Here is a 23,005-nt window from a genome sequence, read left to right on the forward strand (position 1 = left end):
AGATTTTTTTTTTTTGAAAATAGAGAGAAACTGATTTGGAAAGGGAGGGTGAAAGACAGGAGGTATTTTAGGTACATCAATAAAAACAAAAAGACAAATTTATATTTGAAAATGGACTTGTATGAGTAAAAATATTAAGATGGACTTGCATGAAAGAAAATGTTAAGAAGATGACTTATATGAAATTTTCTATATAAGTTTTCAATCATAATCATGAAATTTGTTTCGTTCTTGAAGTTAAACTCAAGTCATCAACAAATCAACCGTACGACTACTACAATCTAGTAAGTTATGATTTTTCTTCGATAAAATCGTAAACTCATCTAAATATCTTACTGTACAAGTAACCAGATTTTACTAACAATTTCCACAAAAAAGAAAGAAAAAGCTTCAACATATTTCGAACTCTTCTAATTTTGGGCCAAAAGTTATTCTTTGCAGACTCAGGACTCTCCACTCCCAAATTCAGCAATTTTTCTTGTTTTTGTTTCCCCTTCAATTTTCATCGTCTTCCTCACCACCTCCACCCCCAAATCCCCAAAACCCTTAACCCTAACCCTCCAAAATCGACCTCTATTCCCCTCATGAACAACGACCCAATTCAATTGACCTCCAATTACTTCCAATTCTGCTTCTAGACTTGGAACTTCCCTCACCTCAAAACCCTAGCTTCCCTCCATGACCGACCCTCTCTCTCCTCCGCCGTCCCCCGGCGACGGCGGCGACTACGCCGCATGGTACGGCAACATCCAGTACCTCCTCAACATCTCCGCCATCGGCTCCTTCTTCTGCCTCTTCCTCTTCCTCTTCGTCAAGCTCCGCTCCGACCACCGCCGCATGCCGGGACCCTCCGCCCTCGCCGCCAAGCTCCTCGCCGTCTGGCACGCCACAGGCCGCGAAATCGCCCTCCACTGCGGCGCCGACGCCGCTCAGTTCCTCCTCATCGAAGGCGGCAGCTGTGGCCTTCTTCTCTCCCTCGCCGTCCTCGCCGTCTTCGTCATGCTGCCGCTGAACCTCTACGCCGGCACCGCCGTGCTCGGCGACCAGTTCTCGGAGACGACGATAAACCACATTGAGAAAGGTTCTGCTTTGCTTTGGGTGCATTTTGTTTTCCTGGTTGTGGTTGTTGTTTTCGTGCATTTCGGTATCTCTGCTATCGAATCGAGGTTGAAGATCACTAGGATTAGGGATGGGAATGGGAATATGAGTGGCCCCGGTTCAGATTCCACGGCTCTTTTTACTATAATGGTGCAGGGGATACCGAAAACTATAGGGACTGATAGGACTTTGTTGCATGAGTATTTCCAGCATAAGTATCCCGGCAAGGTTTATAGGGTTGTTCTGCCGATGGATTTGTGTGCATTGGAAGAATTAGCGTCGGAGTTGGTTAAGGTTAGGCATGAAATTGCTTGGTTGGTTGCGAAAATTGACTCCCGGCTGTTGCCTGATGAGAGTGTAGAGAATGGATATGGAACTGCTTCGTCAGAGGGAGTGTGGGGGTGGGTTTGTAATATGTGGAGGAAGGTGATGGATTTATGGCATTGTGTTATGGCTAGCTTAGGTTACACGGATGATAGGAAGTTAGGAGAGTTGCAGGAATTGAGAGCTGAATTGGAGACTGAACTGGCTGCTTACAAGGAAGGCCGTGCTGTGGGTGCTGGAGTTGCGTTTGTGGTGTTTAAGGATGTGTACACTGCTAATAAAGCGGTTCAGGACTTTCAACATGAGAAGAAGAGGCGGATAGGTAGGTTCTTTTCTCTCATGGAGTTACGTTTACAGAGAAATCACTGGAAAGTTGAGCAGGCACCACTGGCAACCGACATTTATTGGAATCATTTGGGGTCGTCAAAGGTCTCACTGAAGTTGCGGAGAGTTCTTGTGAACACATGCTTATTGTTGATTCTTCTATTTTTTAGCTCGCCTCTTGCAATTATCAGTGCTGTGAAAAGTGCCGGACGGATCATAAATGCAGAAGCTATGGACAATGCCGATTTGTGGTTAGCTTGGTTTCAGAGCTCAAGCTGGCTAGGGAGCCTCATCTTTCAGTTTATGCCCAATGTTATTATTTTTATAAGCATGTATATCATAATTCCATCAGCACTTTCCTATCTCTCCAAGTTTGAACGACATCTTACAGTATCAGGGGAGCAGAGAGCCGCACTTCTTAAGATGGTTTGTTTCTTCCTGGTAAATCTTATTCTTCTGAAGGGTCTGGTTGAATCATCTTTAGAGAGTGCCCTGCTAAAAATGGGAAGGTGCTATTTGGATGGAGAAGATTGCAAGAGGATTGAGCAGTACATGAGTGCATCATTTTTGTCAAGATCCTGCCTTTCCTCTCTGGCATTCTTGATCACGAGTACGTTTTTGGGAATATCATTTGATCTATTGGCCCCAATCCCCTGGATAAAAAAGAAGATTCAGAAGTTCCAGAAAAATGACATGCTGCAACTGGTCCCTGAACAAAGTGAAGAGTATCCATTAGAAACTCAGGAACCTGATACTCTACAGAGACCCTTGATTGTGGAGAACACATATTATGATTCTCCTAGGCTGAATGGAATGGACATGCCAGGACAAGATCTTTCTGAATACCCCATCAACAGAACCTCCACAGCCCCCAAGCAGACATTCGATTTTGCGCAATACTACGCGTTCAATTTGACAATATTTGCCCTGACGTTCATCTATTCTTCATTTGCTCCACTTGTGGTTCCGGTTGGTGCAATCTATTTCGGGTACAGGTACGTGGTTGATAAGTACAACTTTTTGTTTGTCTATCGGGTCCGCGGATTTCCTGCTGGAAATGATGGGAAGTTGATGGATACAGTCTTGAGCATCATGCGTTTCTGTGTTGATCTGTACCTGCTCGCGATGCTCTTGTTCTTTTCGGTTCATGGAGACTCCACAAAGCTGGAAGCAATATTCACACTTGGGGTGTTAGTACTGTATAAACTGTTGCCTTCAAACAATGATAGATTTCATCCTGCTGTTTTGGAAGGCATACAAACTGTAGACAGTTTTGTGGAAGGACCCATTGATTATGAGGTCTTTTCGCAGCCTAAGTTTGGTTGGGATACATATACATGATTTTCAGCTGCATCTTCTTTATTCGCCAATTGTTTGACTTGTACCTTGCATCAGTACGTATTGTGCATATTGCTGCTATTATGTAGAAAAGAAAAAAGAATCAGGAAAAGATTGAGGAGAGATGCTCTAATCTCTTTGATGTTCATTTTGTGATGGTCTCATAAGATTAGAATCGTTAGAGTGCCAGAAATTTGCCTTAGGTAAACAGCAAAACCAAATTAACCAAAGCGGGCCCAAAGGCCCAACCAGCCAAAAAGAATAAAAGACGGGATGATATTATTTAAGCCAAGACCTAGATGAGAACTCCGCCTCCCTCTTCTCAAAACAAGTTACACTCTTACCTCATCTCAATCCCAAAACAAAGCTCAACTCCTGATCCGACGAGGATGATCCTCAGGCGCAGCACCAGAGGTGTGCTCTGTTCCTGTCTTCCCTTCAACGATTTCATAGCTTTGTTTCATTCGAGAGAAACCCATCGACCGAAAGTGAGTTCAATCAGATCTGGACTCAGCTTGTCAAACTACCATTCTATTCGGCAGTCATCTCTTTGCATAAACAAATTGGTCTGGTAGACAGAGTTAGTGATCAACGACTATTGTCGTTTGAATCAATGGGTCTGGGAAGACTGGAGACAACAACGTGGCCCAGTCAGGAGGTATTGAGCCTACTATGATCACATACAATTCCCTTATGATGGCCGAAACCCGTCGCCTCTCTCTATGGAGACCTGCCAGATCTCGCTGTTTCATTGGCTGGAGCTCATGATCCCGCCCCCGCACCCGGTCGCGCATTCGCTTGAGCTCGTGCTCAAGCTTCTGCTGGCGACTTGCTAGACTATGGGTTCGACTGTTTTGAGTGGACAGCCGAAGGGTCAGGCATATGAGATTTTATTTTCAGCCAGAGATTCATTCCTTAGATGCAAACTGCTAGCTATGTCTGAATGCAACATCATTCCTTACTGCAAACTCAAATGTGGCAGTTAACATATGTTAACTTTGTCAGATGTTGTCAAGTCTTGTCAAATGTTATTATTCAGAATTTCAGATGAAGGAAAAACACTAGTTGGGATTGTCAAATGTTGCATTTGATAAAAGGAATAACCAACAAATTACAATTCTAGCTCAATCGTCTGAATGCAACATCATTCCTTGCTGCAAACTGCTAGCTATGTCTTATGCAGCAAACCATGGTGCTAGGATTGTCCTAGGACGAAAATGGGTGTTGATAAAGCCTGCGAGATGATTGCATAACACTAGTAGAGTCGTGGTTGTATAACTCGGAAGGATGGTCTGTATTCTGTAGACGTGTTGTTGTTGGTTGAGGGAGTATCCAAGTTTCTAGAGCATGTGTATCTGGTTTGAAAGTGTGTTAGGTTTTCATGTGGAACCTAAGTTGGATCTTAAGCAGCGCATCATCATCGCCTGGTGGACTCTTAGCTGAGGTATCAACAGAGCTGCACAGTAACACCATTCCAGTTCATACAACATCAATAGTAAGCATGGACGATTGGACGGTGTTTTAGAATGGTAAGCAACTTGGGCAAAGGATTCCCAGTTTCTGCCAACAAAGTTTTCTTGGGGCCTACCGGCTCCCGTCACCCAGTCAAGTATATAAAAAACTAATATACTGAATGTATAATTACCACATTGAAATTCTTTTTGATTAGATAATGGGAGGTCTTAGGTTGAAAACGAAGAAGCAGCAAATGTATTTTTTGGTGTTTTTCTTTTTCCATTTTTTCTTGGGTCCAAATTGTGGGGGGTTTTTTTGTTTATTTTGTCGTTGTTGCTTTGGTTTTTTTTTTTAGTCAAGTTCAGTTAATATAATATATTTTGAAAATTAACACTATTTTTGTTTCATTTTTGGAATATTTTCTAAGAGTTTTATAGAAAACTTTAAACTTGAACAAAATTTGGGGTTATTTTAGGGTGCGGTTATTGTCACCCCACAAACCATTTTGCTCACCCTACATGTGGTTGATTTATTGAAAGACCAAAATAACTTGATGTAAAATTACAGCAAGGGACAATAAGTTGTTAAAAATTACAAATTCTTATTTTTTTATTTTTTTGGATGAACATGTACGTACTTCATAAACATTAACCCAAATTTATCATATTCGGTCGTTCTAGGTCCGAAGACGTTAGCATTCAACCTAAAGATGAGGTGAACTGTTTGCATTTCTTCTTTTATTTTTTCTTCTCTTTTTCTCTTTGTTGACGCTTCCGTCTATCATTTTACTCATTAATTTTCATGTCGATTTTGTATATAAATTCTCATGGATAATTGTACCGTATTTATAAATAACGCATAGATCAATTTAAAACACTTAGAATTATGGAGTAATGGAGAAGAGAATGTATGGTGAACAAAGTATAATTGAGAAAAATGTAGTTTAGGGATTGTAAATGGATGAACAAAGTAAAATTAGGAAAATGGTATTTTAGGTATTATAAATGGGTGAACAAAGTAGACTTATAATTAAAAATATATAAATGGAGTGTGAAGAGAATATGGGGTGAGTAAAGTGGTTTGTGGGGTGACAATAGACTCACCCTTGTTTTATTAATTATCTTTCATGAAGTTTGGATTTTTCTTGACTTCTCATATGTTTCGAGTGTCCCATCGGAAATCAATTCCTGGCTACGCCACTGGTGACCATACTAACCAAAGTAAACAATTCATAATCAACTTTCTATTATGTTTTATACGGCTACACAATCTATATCAACATTCTAGGAAACTCGCAATACATTATCCTCGCAATCTCACTGATCTGAAAAGTGTTCTAACTGTTTGGCTGGTATTTTTTAGATGCTCTAGGCTAAACAGGGATGGCGTATTATGCAACGGCCAGATAGTCTACTGTCGAAGATACTAAAGGCTAAATATTTCCCCAACTCAGATTTTATGAAGGCGGAACTGAAGGCTGGAGCGTCGTTCACATGGAGGAGCATAATGGCAGGACGACGGGTTTTAGAGAAGGGAATGCGTTTCCAGGTTGGTAATGGGGTTGATATTTCGGTCTGGCATGATAGATGGATCCCAGTTCCGTATGGTTTCAAGCCTTACTCGGAGCCTATGGAAGGGTTAGATGATTTGAAAGTTGTAGATTTGTTAGACCCTGATGAGCGAGGTTGGCAGATTAATTTGCTTCGTGAGTTGTTCACTGAGCATGAGGTTGAGTTGATTGCCAAAATTCCATTAAGTTTGGGAAACCCTAATGACAGGTTGGTCTGGCATTTCGATAAGAGTGGACGGTACAGTGTTAAGAGTGGATATTGGGCTTGGAAAACACTCAGTATTGCACCAAATCATGCCTCAACTTCTTCTACCATTGTTGGTGGACAATTAGCTAGATACTTGAGTGCCCTTTGGAGGTTACAGATGCCAACGAAGGTCAAGGTCTTCTGTTGGAGGCTGTTGCGTGATGCCATTCCTACACGTATGGCCCTAGTGAAGCGATATGTGCAGGTTCAAGAGTTTGAGTGTTTGCTGTGTGGTGTTGAAGCTGAGACCGATGTTCACTTGTTCAAAGAGTGCACAGTTGTCAAAGAATTTTGGCGCAATAGCTCTCTGAAGGAGGTCCTCCTTTCGATGTCCAATACGAGTTTAAAGGAATGGATTTAGATAGCTATGGATGCACTAGGTAAGGACCAACAATCCCTCTTCTTCTCTAGCATGTGGGCGCTGTGGACGGAACGAAACAAGGTATATTGGAACCATACTTCTTTTAATTCCTACTTTATTTCTCAATGGGTGGTTCAGTTTTTGGATGAGTATAAGAAAGTGCATGGGCGGATTGAGTTGAAGAGGAAGAGAGGTCGGATGAAGTGGGAATGCCCCCAAGTGGACGGCTGAAAATTAATGTAGATGGGGCTTTTAATGGCTCTGTTGGGAGTGGAGGAATTGGGGCAATTGTTAGAGATGAGAATGGTTTGGGAATCGCAAATGTGGCAAGACCGGCCAAGCACGCGCACTCTGCGTTACACATGGAGGTTGAGGCGTGTAGGGCGGGTCTTCAACTTGGAATTCATCAAGGTTGGACTGATATTGATATTGAGAGCGATTCTATTCTACTTGTTACTGCATTAGAGAGGAAGGAGGGGGACATGTCTGAGGTGGGTCGGATTCTAGAAGATTGCATGTAATGAGTTTTTGGAAGCTTTTCAGTCGGCTAGGGTGCGACACATCTACAGAGAAGCAAATGCTGTAGCAGATAGATTAACACACCTTGCTAGTTTGGGAGCTATGGATGATGTTTGGTTAGAGGAGACGCCTGTTATTATTCAGGACGTTCTCTACGAGGATATTAGTCATATTTCTACTGTAGCTCGGGATTCAGGTTTTATCGTCCCCCCCCCACATGTAAAATTTTATTATTAATAAAATAAATGGAACCGGGCTTGGAGCTGAGTCTCCCAGCTAGACTGGGTTCCAAACCCTTTCAAAAAAAAAAAAAATAATAAAATTAAGGACCCCTATTTTGAACCCAGCAAAAAAAAAACACAGCAATGAAACTTCCCCGCGAAAGAAAAAATTGAAACTTCCTAGCTAGCGTAGGTATCGTGGAGTTTGTGGGTGTGTCCGGTCACTCTGGTGCAACAAATTGGGTTTGATCAGAAACCCAATTTCAATCAAACTTGACTACATTGGATGGAGGAGGTCAAAACTTGACGTCTCATATCGATCCATTTGACCATTTCTGAAAATGAAATGTATATGTCTAGGTTTTGGAGTTTAAGTGGGTTCACAAAATTGAAACTTGTAAGTAAGAGATTGAGAGGGACAAAGAGATGGACACAGAGAGTTCATGATGATAGTATTGGTGGCTTTTATCCGACGTTATAAGGGAAAGAGACATGTATTCCAGATTTCCATTCATACCATTCCTGGCATTCCATGGTTTCATTATTTTCGTTGCTTTTTTTTTGATAGGCAATTCATTGGAGACAATTGGTCCAATTGCAAGAATCCTCCTTCTCTATAGATTGCATATCCCTTTTATCAAATACACTTGACATTGGATAATTTTGATTTAAACAGTTGCCGGCAGAACACAAAAATTGGTACTACAGAAAGGGAACCAGGACAAGCCTAAGCGCAAGAAAAAAGACCAAGGCGAGCAAAAGAATAAGAGACAAAAGAGTACTTTGCATAATTAGTTGGTTTCTCGGTTTCTACCCAACTGAAAAGAGAGCTGGGAGTGAGTGAGAATCATTGGCTCCGCAAGAGCAAATCCATGGTCAGAATGTGAATCGAAATGAGCCGGGTGGAGCTTACTCACAACAAAAGAAACTATATCGAATTTGACACCGGTTGGAAGATGTTTTTGGAGGCAAGCGAAATTCAACAGAACGATAGTTTATTTAAAACTTGTTCCAGATCGCTGCATTACTGTCATGTTATTCCGCTGGGAAGATCATGGCCCATTAGGAAGAAGGTGATTGATATGATGATTCATAGAGGTATTCTTGTGCACGGTTAATGTATATGAGGTGGAGTGGACAAGGCAATACAAGTTTTTCATGGTTGATGTTCGGTGTTGTAGCATATTGATTCACGGATATTGCAAATGAACCCATTATTTAATATGTGAGTGAGAACTCGAGACTTGCTTGTGATTGCTGGTTTGGTGTCTATTATTGTTTGTAATCTAATGAAATAGTTGCATAACAGGAACGAATGTACTATTGGTATTGATTCGAGTGTAATTATCTTGATGAAAAATCAGAGTCATATGAATTGCAAGTGTAATCAGTCGATGCTACACTTTTGTTTACTGTTTGTGTTCTAAGAAATTCTTCTTAGACAGACTGATTGTCATCTTCCAATTCTGATGCAGCTCTTAAAATGCGGAAGAGAAATGCATGGATTCATACATTCACATAATAATAAGACTAATTGAGTCACAAAATCGTTGTAAAATGTGAATTACTGAGTATTGTGCATATTACTGTTATCATGTAGAAAAGAAAAAAGAATCAGGAAAAGATTGAGGAGATGCTCTAATCTCTCTGATGTTCATTTTGTGATGGCCTTACGTGTTTATGAGATTAGATTGCCAGAAATTTGCCTGATTTACCACGGAGACCATCTGTTTTATTTACCTCAAGCATATCAGTAACCGGCGCCAGCTCTGTTAACTGATATCTGAGTTAGATTTGGCCATGTCAACTATGGGGAAGATCTTTCCATACCTCACATGCTCAGGTCTCTGGTCTTTACGTTGGTGTTCAGGGATAACTTGAGACATAAACCAGACCATAATCAATGATGCATTCGTGTTGTTTATCGGTTTCTTATTGCTGGAATATCGCACAGTACGTTTAGATTTGCACAACGATAGTGAAACGTGTCTTTTTGGTTATGTGCAAAGATTTCTTCGTCCTTGTTTTACAAATGTTCCAAATCTTGGTCACTGGTTGTAAAGTTTCTAATATTGTTGATAAGAATCTACCGTAAATCAGAAATGCCGGATTCCGGCTTGAGCTGAGCCTTTAATCTATCAGTATGGTGGGATAATAACTCGTGATAGGACACAAAGACCATTTCATCAAGAAGATAGATGAAACAAACTGAACTAACCGCGAGTGAATTTAGGCTCCTGCAAGAGAGAATGAAGGTTCATAATTTTTGTATGAGAAATGTGAAAAATATGTACGTTTTTTTTCTTCTGGTCAAAATAACATGTCCTTCATTTCATGAGCACAAATATTGGGATAAAGAATGATTCAATAATTTGGATAATGCAAGCTTAACTTTGGACCAAATAAATGGTAAGCAAAGATGGTAGATTGAGAAATACTAGGAGATAAAAGCCAAGATTCATCTTCCTAACTCCACTCTTGGCCAAGCAAATTGCTCAAAGAGGGTCTCTCTACTATACTTGCACACAGTTGAACAGGGTCTCTTTTATCAAATGTGGCTATAACCTCCACTTATTACTACAATTCCCACTTCCCTCTCTTAAATGTGTGGTTACTATTTTAGATTCAATACACATGTTGAATATCTTAATTACCATTTCAATGAGGGTAAATAAATAGCAACAGTTGAATTGTCAGTCACAAGTTAATCCTTTCTTTTCTTGTATGCTTGTGACTTGGGTTTCTTCTTCTTCTTCCTCTTCAATCTTCATCTGTGTAACTTTGGTTATGAAGGGAAGGCAGATCACAGCAAGGAAAGATAGTATGCCTCATTTAGGAGTGAAAAGCCTCCTTCTCGATTCAGGTTCTGCTGAGACAAACAAGCTTGCTGGCTCTTCAACCATTTATAATCAGCCTCTTTGCCCTAAGCCTCGCAGAGTTGGCTCTGCCATACCTGAGTTCCTCATGCCCTTAAGATGTAACAAGCACAGGTTTGATTTCATCAATTCTTATTGTTTTTCATGTTTCCTTTTCAGCATCCCATGTTTATTTTACAAACAAATGGCAAGTGGATTTTTATGGTAACACATTGAAAGAGATGACCTTACGACCTTACATCATTTAGGCTAAGTTTAAGGGCTTAAACGATACTCGGATTCCATGTCATAGAAAAACTGCACAAAATTTATCCCTCTAATGATGTTTGTTTCAATTTTTGTTACCAGCCAACAGAACTCTGATGAAAGAAGTGGAATTCTGACCATGATCAGTGAAAAGGTCAGTATATTCTATATTCATCCTTACTGAATTTCAGTGACAACATAAAATATAGATCAAAGTAACTCTGGTGGATTATTCATACAGGATCTGATATATGATGGAAGAGAATCTGTATGCACCAAGTGTTCACCAACATGTTACTCAGGCTCTCCACCAGGAAGAACACCCAACCCTTTGGTTCATGATGTGCAATTCATTCACCAAATGGAGCTTCTTACACCATTTACCCGAACAAAGCTTTCGGATAAATTCGGATTCACCTCTGCTTCTCCAGTTTGAGCTTGGCCTCAGTCCTCAGAAATGATGTCAATCCCAACTCCTTAATTGGGAGATAAATGAGAGATTGTATCCTGGATACTTTTCAGGGTTCATGATGATTTTTTTTTGTAGTGTCGTAATTTGTATAAGCTTGTATTTAAGTGTAATTTTTGGGTATAAAGTTGTATATATTATGAGATGAATTAATTACCTCGGATTTGTCTTTGTTATAAGATTGTGATTCTAGTAATGCAACTCCTAACCTTGATCAAAGAACCATGGAAGCTAATTCCAACATTTTCAATAAGCACAGAAAAAGTAACTTGGTTCCATTTGATGAGCATCAGAAAGCTATGTTATTCTTTCAATAACTAGTAAGCGAATCCAGCTATGCAAGTGTTCCCCAGCTTTCATCTGAATAATTTTCCCGGTAAGCCTGATCAGTCGACCAGTGCCTTTACCTCCTGTCTTAGTCCAGCAACAAATCTGGCAAAAGAAGCCATGTTGCTTCTAGCGACGAGTGTTTCGTCAACATTGGTGTGTTCATTTTCACTACCTTTTCCTTTTGCCCTTGAAATTCAGCTGAAATTGTCATTATGACTAAGATTTACTCTGTTGCACATAATAACAAACATTAACACAATCGAAACTCAAAATTCTTGGTTTTCCGATCATAAGATTTTGCCTCATAAAAACCTACTACTTATTTTGATGACAAAGAAACGAATTGAATCACTCCCGTCAATATCTATACATTTTCTTTTGACAAGCATACATGAAATCATAGTAAGGATTGCCGCCTTCATCCTTCTACTTGGTTGAAACACAAATCTAAATTCTTCGGCAGAGTTAGTAACTTGAGGATACCTAATGCCCCAATGATCGTCAAGATTCAAGAACAAAGCGCGCCAAACCACTGCCGTTTCACACACTTCCAAGTCCCAACTTCTTAAACTGTCACTAAATCCCCTGTGGACCCACACCCACTCCCTCCCTCACTCACCAACTGTCAACTTATGATCCCCGAAATGCAAACCTCTCCCACTTCTCAAATTCCAATCCCCTTCACAATCTGAACTTCCAAACCCAAAAAAGATTCAATCTTTTTCTTTTTCTCCCAGAAAAGATTCAATCTTTTCAAACCCAACTCACCAAATGCTTAAGCTCAACTTCATCTTCCTCCTTTTCCCATCAATCCTGACCCTTCTTCTTCCCACCTGCGACGGCCGCGTCTTCAGCTTCGAGATGCACCACCGCTATTCCGACCCCGTCAAGCAGTGGTCGGAGGTCGCCGGAAAGCTCTCTCCGGCCGCCACCAACCTCCTCCCGGAAAAGGGTAGCTTCGAGTACTACGCCGAACTCGCCAACCGCGACCGCCTCCTCCGCGGCCGCAAGCTCGTCGAATCTTCCGACACCCTCGCCTTCTCCGACGGCAACTCCACTTTTCAGATCACCTCTTTGGGATAGTACGTTTCGTAAAGTCTCAATCTTTACTTTAAATTTTCTCAAAGTTTCAATCTTTAGTTTCATTTTCTCAAAGTTTCAATCTTTGGTTTTCATTTTCTTGAATTTTGAATCTTTTGGTTTTTCTGTTTTTGGGTTTCTTGAAAAGTTAAGGATTTGATTTTTGTTGTTGTTGCTGTTGTTGTTTTTGGGTAGTTTGCATTATACGACAGTGCAATTGGGGACGCCGGGAATGAAGTTCATGGTGGCGCTCGATACCGGGAGTGACCTGTTTTGGGTGCCTTGTGAAGGAACTGCTTATGCTCCTGTAAGTTGAGTTTCTTGGGTCCTTTTTCTTACTTCAGTTGTGTTTAGTGAAGAAAGCTTGTATCTGTTGTTAATTGGATACTGGAGCTGTTAGGTTTGAAGTAGTATTTTTGGAGTCTTTTTGGTTTGATTATGTGGATTCTTGTTAAGGTTATATGAAGAAAATGTGGCCTTTGTTTGGAACTGATCATGAACTTAGGAAGAGGAAGCTATGCATTTGTTTCAGTATATTTGTTTTTGGGTTGACTGCTGAAAGTTGATATCTTGTTGTGGTGTTAAGTTTGAGGACCAGAAATGGTGGCATTAGCGTTTTGATGCATTCATGCACTATTGTTTCTGGCTTTTTCATTGGAGTGATTGGGTGCAAATTACTGTGGCAGAATTTCGAGGTCAGCAAATATGACCCTAAAGGATCATCGACTAGCAAGATAGTCCGTTGCAACAACAGGTTGTGTATGCAGCGTAATAAATGTCTGGGAGCGTCCAACACTTGCCCTTATAGGGTGTCTTATGTCTCTGATCAGACTTCTACTTCTGGGATATTGGTAGAGGATGTTCTGCACTTAACAACAGAAGATAGTCATCATGAATATGTTGAGGCATACATTACCTTTGGGTGAGTTCTGCAGTCTATAAGCTTTTTGGAATCTTTTGTTCTTTTTGTGTAAAAATATCATGTATTCAGCTGAAAGGGCATTGTGAATTTTGAAGCTGTGGACAGGTTCAAAGTGGTTCATTCCTGGATATTGCTGCTCCTAATGGTCTGTTTGGTCTTGGTATGGAGAAGATATCTGTTCCTAGCATTTTATCCCGGGAAGGCTTTACCGCAGATTCCTTTTCCATGTGTTTTGGACATGATGGAGTTGGGAGAATCAACTTTGGTGACAAGGGGAGTCCTGACCAGGAAGAAACCCCATTTAATTATGACCCTTCACAGTAAGTGGGATGATTTTTATTGATGCTTGCTATTTGTAAGATCAGAATGATATGGAAAATGATGTCTTAACATTGTTTTTATCTACCGTTATTTGTGATGCATGTAGTCCAACCTACAACATCAGTGTAACTCAAATTAGAGTGGGGGCAGATATTATGGACATTGATCTCACTGCGCTCTTTGATTCTGGGACTTCTTTCACATATTTGGATGACCCAACTTATACAAGGATTTCAGAGAGTGTAAGCTGCCTCTCTCTCTCTCTCTCTCTCGCCCCCTGTGTGTGTGTGTGTGTATATATAAATATATATGTATGTATGTATCTCTATCTACACAGACACACACACACATACCCGTATGTAACTAATAAATCATGCTTTATGACTATTGCAGTTCAATTCACAAGCTCAAGATAAGCGTCGTCCACCTGACTCAAGGATTCCATTTAAATATTGTTATGATATGAGGTCTCATTTAGCTCTTTTGTCTGCGCTTTCTTTTGATTATAGCTCCTGATCTGATTACATGTATTTTGATTTTAAGATTCTCTTCTTTCCATTTACAGTCCTGATGCAAATGCTAGTTGGATATCTGGTGTCAGTTTAACCATGAAAGGTGGAAGCCAGTTTGAAGTATATAATCCAATCATTGTTATCTCAGCTGGGGTAATGTTATGTTATTACTGTTTTCTTCCTTTTCTTTTAGCGAAGAATTGTGGTGAGTAACTAACTTGCTAATGATTTGCAGAGCGGTCTGGTCTATTGCCTTGCTGTTGTCAAGAGCTTGGAACTAAATATAATTGGACGTAAGTCTTCTTCATAGCAGTTTTTGCATGCTCTAATTTTTAACCTAAACAAAAGTAATACATGGCTAGGGACTTGGGATGTAGTCTATCTCAAATTTAGGTAACAATACTCAGTTATTAGCATCTTTTGCTGCTGGTAATCCATAATGATTAATGAATAAGCTGTAACAACAAATTCGAAAACAGCTGCTGTGACTGTCTTAGAAAGTTGAAACAGTAGCCTGCTTTAATATAATTATCTAGTTGCATTGCATTTGTTCACTGTTAAATTCTGGCTTATGCTTCAAATATTGATCCCTCTACAGAAAACTTCATGACAGGCTACCATGTTGTATTTGACAGAGAGAAAAAGGTCTTGGGCTGGAAGAATCTTGACTGTATGTGTTACTCATCTATATGCACACACAGCTATGCTCCATGATCTTTTTTCATGACCAAGTTTCTTTACTGCTATGCAGGCTATGACACTGAGGACCATCATACTTACTTACCTTTTAAACCACGCTCCTACAGTGTCCCTCCTTTTGCTCATGGACTACGTAACCATTCTATTTCAGAATCAGCGAAAAATACCAGCTCGAATTCAGCTTCTTCTGTGCCTTACTATAGTCATACCTCTCTTCTGACTTGCTTTCTATTCACCGTCCTCCTCTTCCTATCACTGTAACTGCGATTTTCTGGTCTGTTGCAGAGTTCCATAGGGTACATACCAATGTAGAATTGTAGATCACAACCTTTTATCATGTAAATTCTCTCTAATCATTCCCAATTTACACCATAGCCACATAAATCTTGTAATACCTCCCCTCAGCTCTAATGTAAATCCTCTTACCATCTAGCATAGGCATTATAGTTGTAAAAAAAATTCTACAGAGAATACGGATTTGAGTTCATTGAATACATACAGGCATGCTACATGGTTTTGGTCACCTCTTAATCTTAAAAGGATACTCTCTCTCTACTGTATCGTCTGAAATCAATATTGAGTATGCATTAGGCGTTTATGTCTTATCTTCTTACACTGGTGCTCATCATTAGCGGTGTCGGGCACTTGTATGTATAACTGCATATGTAGTTTACAGTGTCGACCCGAAGCAGAAATTCTTGCATACAACAAGTTTGTCTCAGAATCAGAATCCGACGTCCCTTTCACACTGAAAATGTGAAATGACCTACCCGCAATTGATCTTTAAGTCTTGCATATTTTGTTTAGTTCATTATGCACTAGGACTTGATCTTTCTAGTGCTTTTATTATTTTAACTCCACCATTTATGCACTATCAGTACAAGACTAGACCTTGAGCTATTCTGGGAATCTTCTTCTTCGTGCATGCTTGTGCGTATAAAATAAGTTGGCATTGCCAGTCCAAAGTCATGGATGATGGAGCTTGAACTTTCTTAAAGACTAGGAAAACGAAATGGAATTGATCACACACTTTGATAATAATATGTGTTTGAGTATGACTTGGTCACAGAAATGCGAATGGAATTCTGATCCATCAGATACATTCCAAACCAGAATGAGTCTCCATCTGATATCTCTTTAGGGGAAAAAGAAAAAGCCATTAAACTTTCTCATTTTCTTATCTTTGAATCTTTTATTGAGTTTTGGTTGAGGTGTCACCAAAAGGAAAGGTGAAATTTTGAAATTTCCTTATCAAAGAAGAAGATGGTGAATTCCCCTGGTCTAGAAAGCATAAAAGCTTTTCTTTGGCCAAGAATAGAAAAACAAAAGCATAGAGCTTTAATCTGAAATTTAAACTGTTTTGCTTTCTATTTTGTTGGGTTTTTCTGGGGCAGTAAGTATGTGATGCTTTTCCTACTCTATTATTGACTTTGAATGGTGTCAAATGTCAAGTATAATAATCAAATGCCTACCTGAATAAAATTGAGAAATATATTTTGTTACCCAACACCTTGTCCATTGTCCATGATTCAAAATATAATTTGTCACAACTATTGTTTTATGTTTTTGATGACTTGCTATTGCACGCTACATTTTAAAAGATGAAGTTAAGTAATACATCATTATTGTTATTTAAAGAGAAAAAAGAAGAAGAAGAAGGAATATTAGAGAGTTGGGGACAATTGAAGGTTCATGGGTGATCATGGTCATAGAGAAACTTATCAATGAATTTTTCAAAGTCGATGCAAATCGTTTTCTGGGGGATTGAATTTGTATACTAATGAAAAAACGAATATGTTTCTGATTATAAATGCAGGATAGTGAGAGCAGTGTACGTATTACGGTTTATGGTTTTCTATCAACATAGAAAGTGGGTATAAAGTCATGTTTTTTTCTTCTTACATCTTAAACGGTTTGGATTTTTCAATAGGTTGATTTGTTCTACTTCTTTGGATGCACTTAGATTTTATAGAAGCAAGTTCGGAGTTTTCTTTGTGTAAATGATTGAAGTAGGAGTCCAGGTGGGCATAAATTTGGTTTTCAATGATTCAAATTACTTACCACCACTTGATTTTGGACAAATGGCTTCGATTGTTGCATGTGATGTGGTTCGAACTCATCCCACACTCTAATAATAGAGACGTATTAGTGAACGTCTTTACCAAACAAACACCTCCAAATTCCCTCTTACCACGCCTTCCTTCGTTTCTAATTCACATCCTCTCTAATAATATGCCTACTATTCTATATCACATTCAGCCAACTTCAATTATGGATTTGATTATGGAACATCACCTCCATCAGCGCCACAATTTAACTTTGTGTCCTTCATCTTCTTAGTTGATCAAAGAGTTTTTGAACGACTTATGTTTCATTTTATATAATTGACATTAAGAGAAGAATAATAAACACAAATCAAATCAGCTAAAGATGTAAACTTGTTATAAGTTTGGTCTATATTAGGGCTGCCACTCGGTCGGTTCGAATCGGTAATGGGCGTTACCAACTTCGAAACCAAATCTTTCGGTAATGAAATATGACTTTCAATTACCAAACCAAAAACTTTGGTATGAGATAAATCTTACCAACTTCGGATGTCGGTTTTTCGGTATTACCAAACTTCACAACAAATATATTTTCAAAATATAACAAAACAATACAAAACTATAAAATTTAAATATCACTTGAGTTTCTAGAGTCTGATAATACATATACAAAAGATAGTCATTTTAGTATACATTATCGAGTATGGTTTAATTTTCTACCGAAATAGTCAGGATGTAAATGTTTCCAAATTTTTATACGAACAAGTTATGTGTCATCTATGTGAAAGTATGTGTGTGGAAGAGTCGACCAAAATAAGTCACATAAGGGCAGTAAAAGCTTTTTCGTGTAATAAGTGACGTTAAATTATGGTTGACCGCTTTGATCAAGACCTGAGCATTATTGAGTACAATTGAATTTTCTATCATAATTGTATTATACTATAATGATCACATCAGACGGTCGAATTTTAATTTTGTGAATTGTAATCATTGGAACCACAACATGCCTAGTAATGTGGTATAACTTATTTGGTAAGTTATATGCATATGTACATCTTTGTGAACAAACTACAAAGAGGAAGCAAAATTTTCAAAAACCTTGTGAACTATGATGTGATCAATATAGTGAAATACGACTATGATAGAAAAATTAGGTATTTTTGATAATGTTTTGGCCTTGATCAAGGCGGCTAACCCTATTTACGCATGTGCTTCCTATAGGAACCCTATCATCAAGAGAGGTAAAAACATTCCTAAATTTTTACATGGGCGGTTACATGTCATCTAAGTGGGTTTGTCTATGTGTGTGTGTGATGAATTGACTAAGACGGGTAGCTAAGAGCGTTTTTATATAACAAGTAACATTGAATTAAAGTTGATCGCTTTAATTGAGACCCGAATGCTACCAAGTATAGTTGAATTTTTCTATTCATTGTCTTGTTTTTTACTAAATGGTATATACAATTGAAAACGTGAGATAAGATTATTAGTCTGTGTGTTTTTATAAATATAAGTCTTTAAATAATTAAAATTTCGGTAAATTCGGTATTTACCAAAAACCAAACCAACTTTTTCGGTATTTCTCGGTTTCGGTTTTTTTTATTTCGATTACCAAAATTCGGTTTACCAAATCATAAATTTTCGGTCGGTTTTTGATCGGTTTAGTATTTACCAAACCAAGTGGCAGCCCTAGTCTATATTGATCATCCACATAACAATACTCAGTATAATGATATGAAATTACCCAACACTTTCTTGTTCCAAGAAGAAGCATTCCCCATTTTCCCCTAGCTCCTTTAAAGAAACATCCCCGAAGCTTCTTCACAATGTTTGAAAGACGCTGACCAAATGATGTAAACCACTTGGTTGGTGTGGTAAAGTTGGTTGACTGCTTGCCTAGTATGGAACCTCATGTCTGGAATTTGAGTCTCAACTCACACTAGCTTGTGACCAGTATGTTTGAGTTCGTGCGCCTACGGCTAGAGATTTGCCTGATTTTACTTAGGATACTCGTGAACCTCGATTCGAATATTAACTTGATGAATGTATTAATGTGTTACTATCGTAACTAAAGACTAAAATATCGACGATCACAGAAATATCAGTGATTTGAAAAAAAAAAATCTCGATAGATATATCGAGAAAATATCAATTATCGATGGAAATTTTACTAAAATTTATATAAAATTTGTATATTTGACTAAAAATAGACTAAATATAAAATATTAAAAATATATAAAAATTAATATCGATACTAGTAAAAAACAGAAATTTTAAAAAATATAAAAGATATTATAGATATTTTAGTCTTGATAACCGACGTGGCTTTGTTGCCTCACACTTAATTTTCGGTAAAAAAACAAAGAAATAGAAGTAGTACACATGAAGTGATGAAACTACCACGGGACCCACATCATCAGACCGCGAGTTTGTCCAACAGTGATGACCAAACTCAACAACCATTTCTGTTTCTCGATCAACGGCGACTTTGGCTTCTAGACGCGTCGTGCCGCACAATCCTGAAACCCTCAGAGAGTCAATCCCTTCACACACGTATCATATATCACATATAAAGACAACTCCCACGTTTTTCAGAGCCATGCTTCCAATCCAAACCACACACTTTCTCTGACCGCCATGGCCTCCCGGACATACAGAGCTCACACTAGTAGAACTAGTTCCAGTTCTACTCTCTTGTCTTTGTCAGTGATCATTCTTGTATTGGGTCTGTCTTGTCGGAGCTGTCACGGGTTCGGCACGTTCGGGTTTGATTTCCACCATCGGTTCTCCGATCCCGTCACCGGAATTCTCGGCAATGATGAGCTCCCCCAGAAGGGTAGTCCCGAATATTACGCTGTTATGACCCACCGTGACCACGTGATCCGGGGGCGCCACCTCGGCGAAACGACGCCGCTTACTTTCGTTTACGGCAACGATACTTACCGGATTGCCGTTTTTGGACAGTATGAGCTTTTTTTTCTCACCAACTTTGCGTTTTGATGATCACTTGGTTTATAGAGCATTTTAGTCTGAATATTCATAAAAGATTTAATATTTGTTTGGTTTTTGGTGTGTGATTTCAGCTTGCATTATGCGAATGTTTCTGTTGGGACGCCAAGGACTTCGTATATTGTGGCTTTGGATACTGGCAGTGATTTGTTGTGGTTGCCGTGTGATTGTATCAGTTGTGTGAAGGGGATTAATACATCAAACGGAGAGGTATTATTGATTGAAATGAAATGGTGTGATCTGAGTTCGAAATGAAATATGTCATTACTTGTTTTTCGAAGTTTTGTAAGTACGGTAAGTTTGAAAAGCTCTAGATTTATGCAAGTAGTGTAGTTGTTTATCTGTGTTGAATGAATCAACTACTGGCATTCTTCAGGTTGTGAATTTCTAGATCATAAAGCTTTAGCTTGTTTGAAATTTCTAAAGTGCCTAGGGAAAATACACCATAAGGATGGATTGACTTTGTTTGTGAATTGTGACTCGGTGCATTTGATCATAAATGATCTTCACAGGAAACTAGTTCTGATGGTACTTGTGTCTTTGACAATGATGTACAGGTAGTGGATTTTGACATCTACAGTCCTAATAAATCAAAAACAAGCAAAAAGGTTCCTTGCAACAGCACATATTGTGAAAGACAACAGCAGTGCACTTCACCAAGCAGTGATTGTCGTTACAAAATCAACTATCTTTCTGCTAACACTTCATCTTCTGGAATCGTAGTAGAGGACATTTTGCACATGATTACTGATGATGTTAAACAAAAACCTGTTGAGGCACCGATAGCCTTTGGGTAAGTACTTCTCTCATTTCTTGCCTAACTTAATGTGATCGAGCATTCAGTGTTGCTATTGAGTATATATATTCCTAGACATTTCAGTTTTAACTGGTTTAGGGCACTTTTGATGTTCTTGCTCTACTCTACTGCAGGTGTGGTAGGATTCAGACTGGCATATTTTTAAGTGGGGCAGCACCAAATGGTCTATTAGGGCTTGGTATGGATGCTGTATCAATTCCTACCATGTTAGCAAAACAGGGGCTTGCTTCAGATTCTTTTTCCATGTGTTTTGGACTTGACGGAAGTGGGAGAATCAGATTTGGTGATAATGGAACTGCTGGCCAACCAGAAACACCATTCTATGTCAGAGATATATAGTAAGTTGTGAACTAAAATGTACATATGCAGACTGCAAGTTTGGAATTAAACCTTTTTTTTTTTTCTTCAATTTCATCAAAGTTTTCCTAACCTTCTGCTCTTGAACTTGTACCAGTCCGACTTACAATATTACTGTTACTCAAATAGCCGCTGGAGAAAGTGTTACTGATCTTGAATTCTATGCAATTTGGGACTCTGGTACCTCATTTACGTACCTAAATGATCCAGCTTACACCCAGATTTCTAAGAGTGTATGTATTTTAATTTTGTATTTCATAATATAATCTTGAGTTTCTGGTTTATCATACGAGTATGTTTATCATCTGTTATTGTCTTTTTTCAGTTCAACAGTGCCATCAAAAATAAGCGGGTTACAGATTATAATGATCTGCCTTTTGAATATTGTTATACAGTCAGGTAATTCTATCGGAAGACTATCTTTGTTTCAATTTTTATCTTTCAAACCCTCTAGGCACTTACTCAAATTTATCTGCAGTCCAAATCAAACGTTGAATTTGACAATGAAAGGCGGAAAGCAATATAATGTCATTGATCCACTTGTAGTTCTTTCTGATGAGGTAATTATCCTCTACTTCTAGCATTTCAAAATCCAGCTTATGCATCATATCGTGCTAAACTTTACTGTTCTGAACCGCAGGAAGGAAATATACTGTTCTATTGTCTGGGTGTTGTCAAAAGCGACGATGTAAATATCATTGGACGTAAGTATCTCTTTCAAGTACTTTTCTTATCTCCCAATTCCTTTCATACTCTGCAGTCATTCTGGAATGTTTTACTTTTCATACCATTAATGCTCCTTTAATCATACTACCGAGATGATATCATAGTTTGCTGCGGCCTTTGTAGTTCTTTGTTGATTGATTAACAGCAGAATGCTCTATAAAGATCGTGTAATGATTGGTTCTAGAATAGGATTCTAGTCTCTTTAGAAAATTTCAAAACAAGTTCAAGAATAATCCTTTTCTCAATTTCTGTGTCCCAAATGATAGTCACATATTTAATTCTGAGAAACAACAAACCTTGATTAGAAATTTATTGATCACATTCCAACACCTCTTATAACCAGGTTTCACAGACAAGTACCAGGATTGATTTGTACCGCCTTATAATCATCACAGACAGTCAAATGCATTCTGTTCATGTTTTCATCTATTGTAGCTTACAGTGTGGATTTACTGATCTTCATGCAGAAAACTTCATGACTGGTTACCGTATAATTTTTGATCGCGAGAAGAATGTATTGGGTTGGAGAGAATCAGATTGTAAGTCTTACTTCCATCCTTTACATAAACATCTCTGCAAAATAACCTGCATGGTATCAATATTGAGATGTTTTCCTTCTTTCAGGTTACAATGATGAGGAAACCTCAACTCTTGCCGTCAGTCCATCAAAATCTCCTCCATCAAAATCTCCGGCCGCATCCCCCACGATTGATCCAGAAGCTACAGCTAGCACTTCCAAGATACCATCAGCTACACCTATTAGTGTTTCACCCAAATTGAGCTCTTTTACCTGTGCATTCATCATGGTTCTTTCTGCAATTTTTGCCATTGTTTAATTATTCTTTCTGGGTGCCGAGGTTTCTCGACCCTTGTATCATATATATTCATAGGCATTGGTTCCAGGTAAAATATATAGAAAACTGGAAGGTGACTTCCAATTTTTGGTATACGAAACTGATGTCAACGCGAGGTTGTACATATGCTTTTAGCTATGAACAATGACTATTGTTCCTTTTTTCTTCTATTACAGAAATAAAGTATACGACTTGGTTTCTTCTTCTAACATACGTATCAATTTCATTATTTGAGGCAAAGATGCTTAACATGATTGGGGTGGGTGAAGTGGCTTCTGGCCTACC

At 38.7% G+C, this 23,005-nt stretch overlaps 4 protein-coding genes across 4 annotated transcripts; all 4 read left to right on the forward strand.

The window, feature by feature from the left end:
• Window positions 1-678: 678 nt before the first annotated feature.
• Window positions 679-3,170, forward strand: LOC101313345 (transmembrane protein 63C-like). Its single transcript, XM_004287725.1, has one exon. The coding sequence runs from the start codon at window positions 679-681 to the stop codon at window positions 3,085-3,087; it is 2,409 nt and encodes an 802-aa protein (XP_004287773.1). The 3' UTR covers window positions 3,088-3,170.
• A 2,761-nt stretch (window positions 3,171-5,931) lies between these two features.
• On the forward strand, window positions 5,932-6,717 carry LOC101292846. The gene has a single exon (XM_004289023.1). The coding sequence runs from the start codon at window positions 5,932-5,934 to the stop codon at window positions 6,715-6,717; it is 786 nt and encodes a 261-aa protein (XP_004289071.1).
• Window positions 6,718-12,149: 5,432 nt separating this feature from the next.
• Window positions 12,150-15,429, forward strand: LOC101293142 (aspartic proteinase-like protein 1-like). The gene is made up of 10 exons (XM_004289024.1): window positions 12,150-12,460; window positions 12,654-12,765; window positions 13,145-13,380; window positions 13,476-13,700; window positions 13,808-13,943; window positions 14,095-14,168; window positions 14,267-14,366; window positions 14,449-14,506; window positions 14,812-14,883; window positions 14,965-15,429. The coding sequence occupies exons 1-10, from the start codon at window positions 12,150-12,152 to the stop codon at window positions 15,171-15,173; spliced, it is 1,533 nt and encodes a 510-aa protein (XP_004289072.1). The 3' UTR covers window positions 15,174-15,429.
• Window positions 15,430-19,510: 4,081 nt separating this feature from the next.
• Window positions 19,511-22,927, forward strand: LOC101313637 (aspartic proteinase-like protein 1-like). The gene is made up of 10 exons (XM_004287726.1): window positions 19,511-19,920; window positions 20,041-20,176; window positions 20,524-20,759; window positions 20,897-21,121; window positions 21,238-21,373; window positions 21,466-21,539; window positions 21,619-21,700; window positions 21,781-21,844; window positions 22,334-22,405; window positions 22,491-22,927. The coding sequence occupies exons 1-10, from the start codon at window positions 19,595-19,597 to the stop codon at window positions 22,700-22,702; spliced, it is 1,563 nt and encodes a 520-aa protein (XP_004287774.1). The 5' UTR covers window positions 19,511-19,594; the 3' UTR covers window positions 22,703-22,927.
• The last annotated feature ends 78 nt before the right edge of the window (window positions 22,928-23,005 follow it).

The sequence above is a fragment of the Fragaria vesca genome, linkage group LG1 (assembly GCF_000184155.1).
Source record: "Fragaria vesca subsp. vesca linkage group LG1, FraVesHawaii_1.0, whole genome shotgun sequence".
NCBI classification, from domain to species: Eukaryota; Viridiplantae; Streptophyta; class Magnoliopsida; order Rosales; family Rosaceae; genus Fragaria; species Fragaria vesca.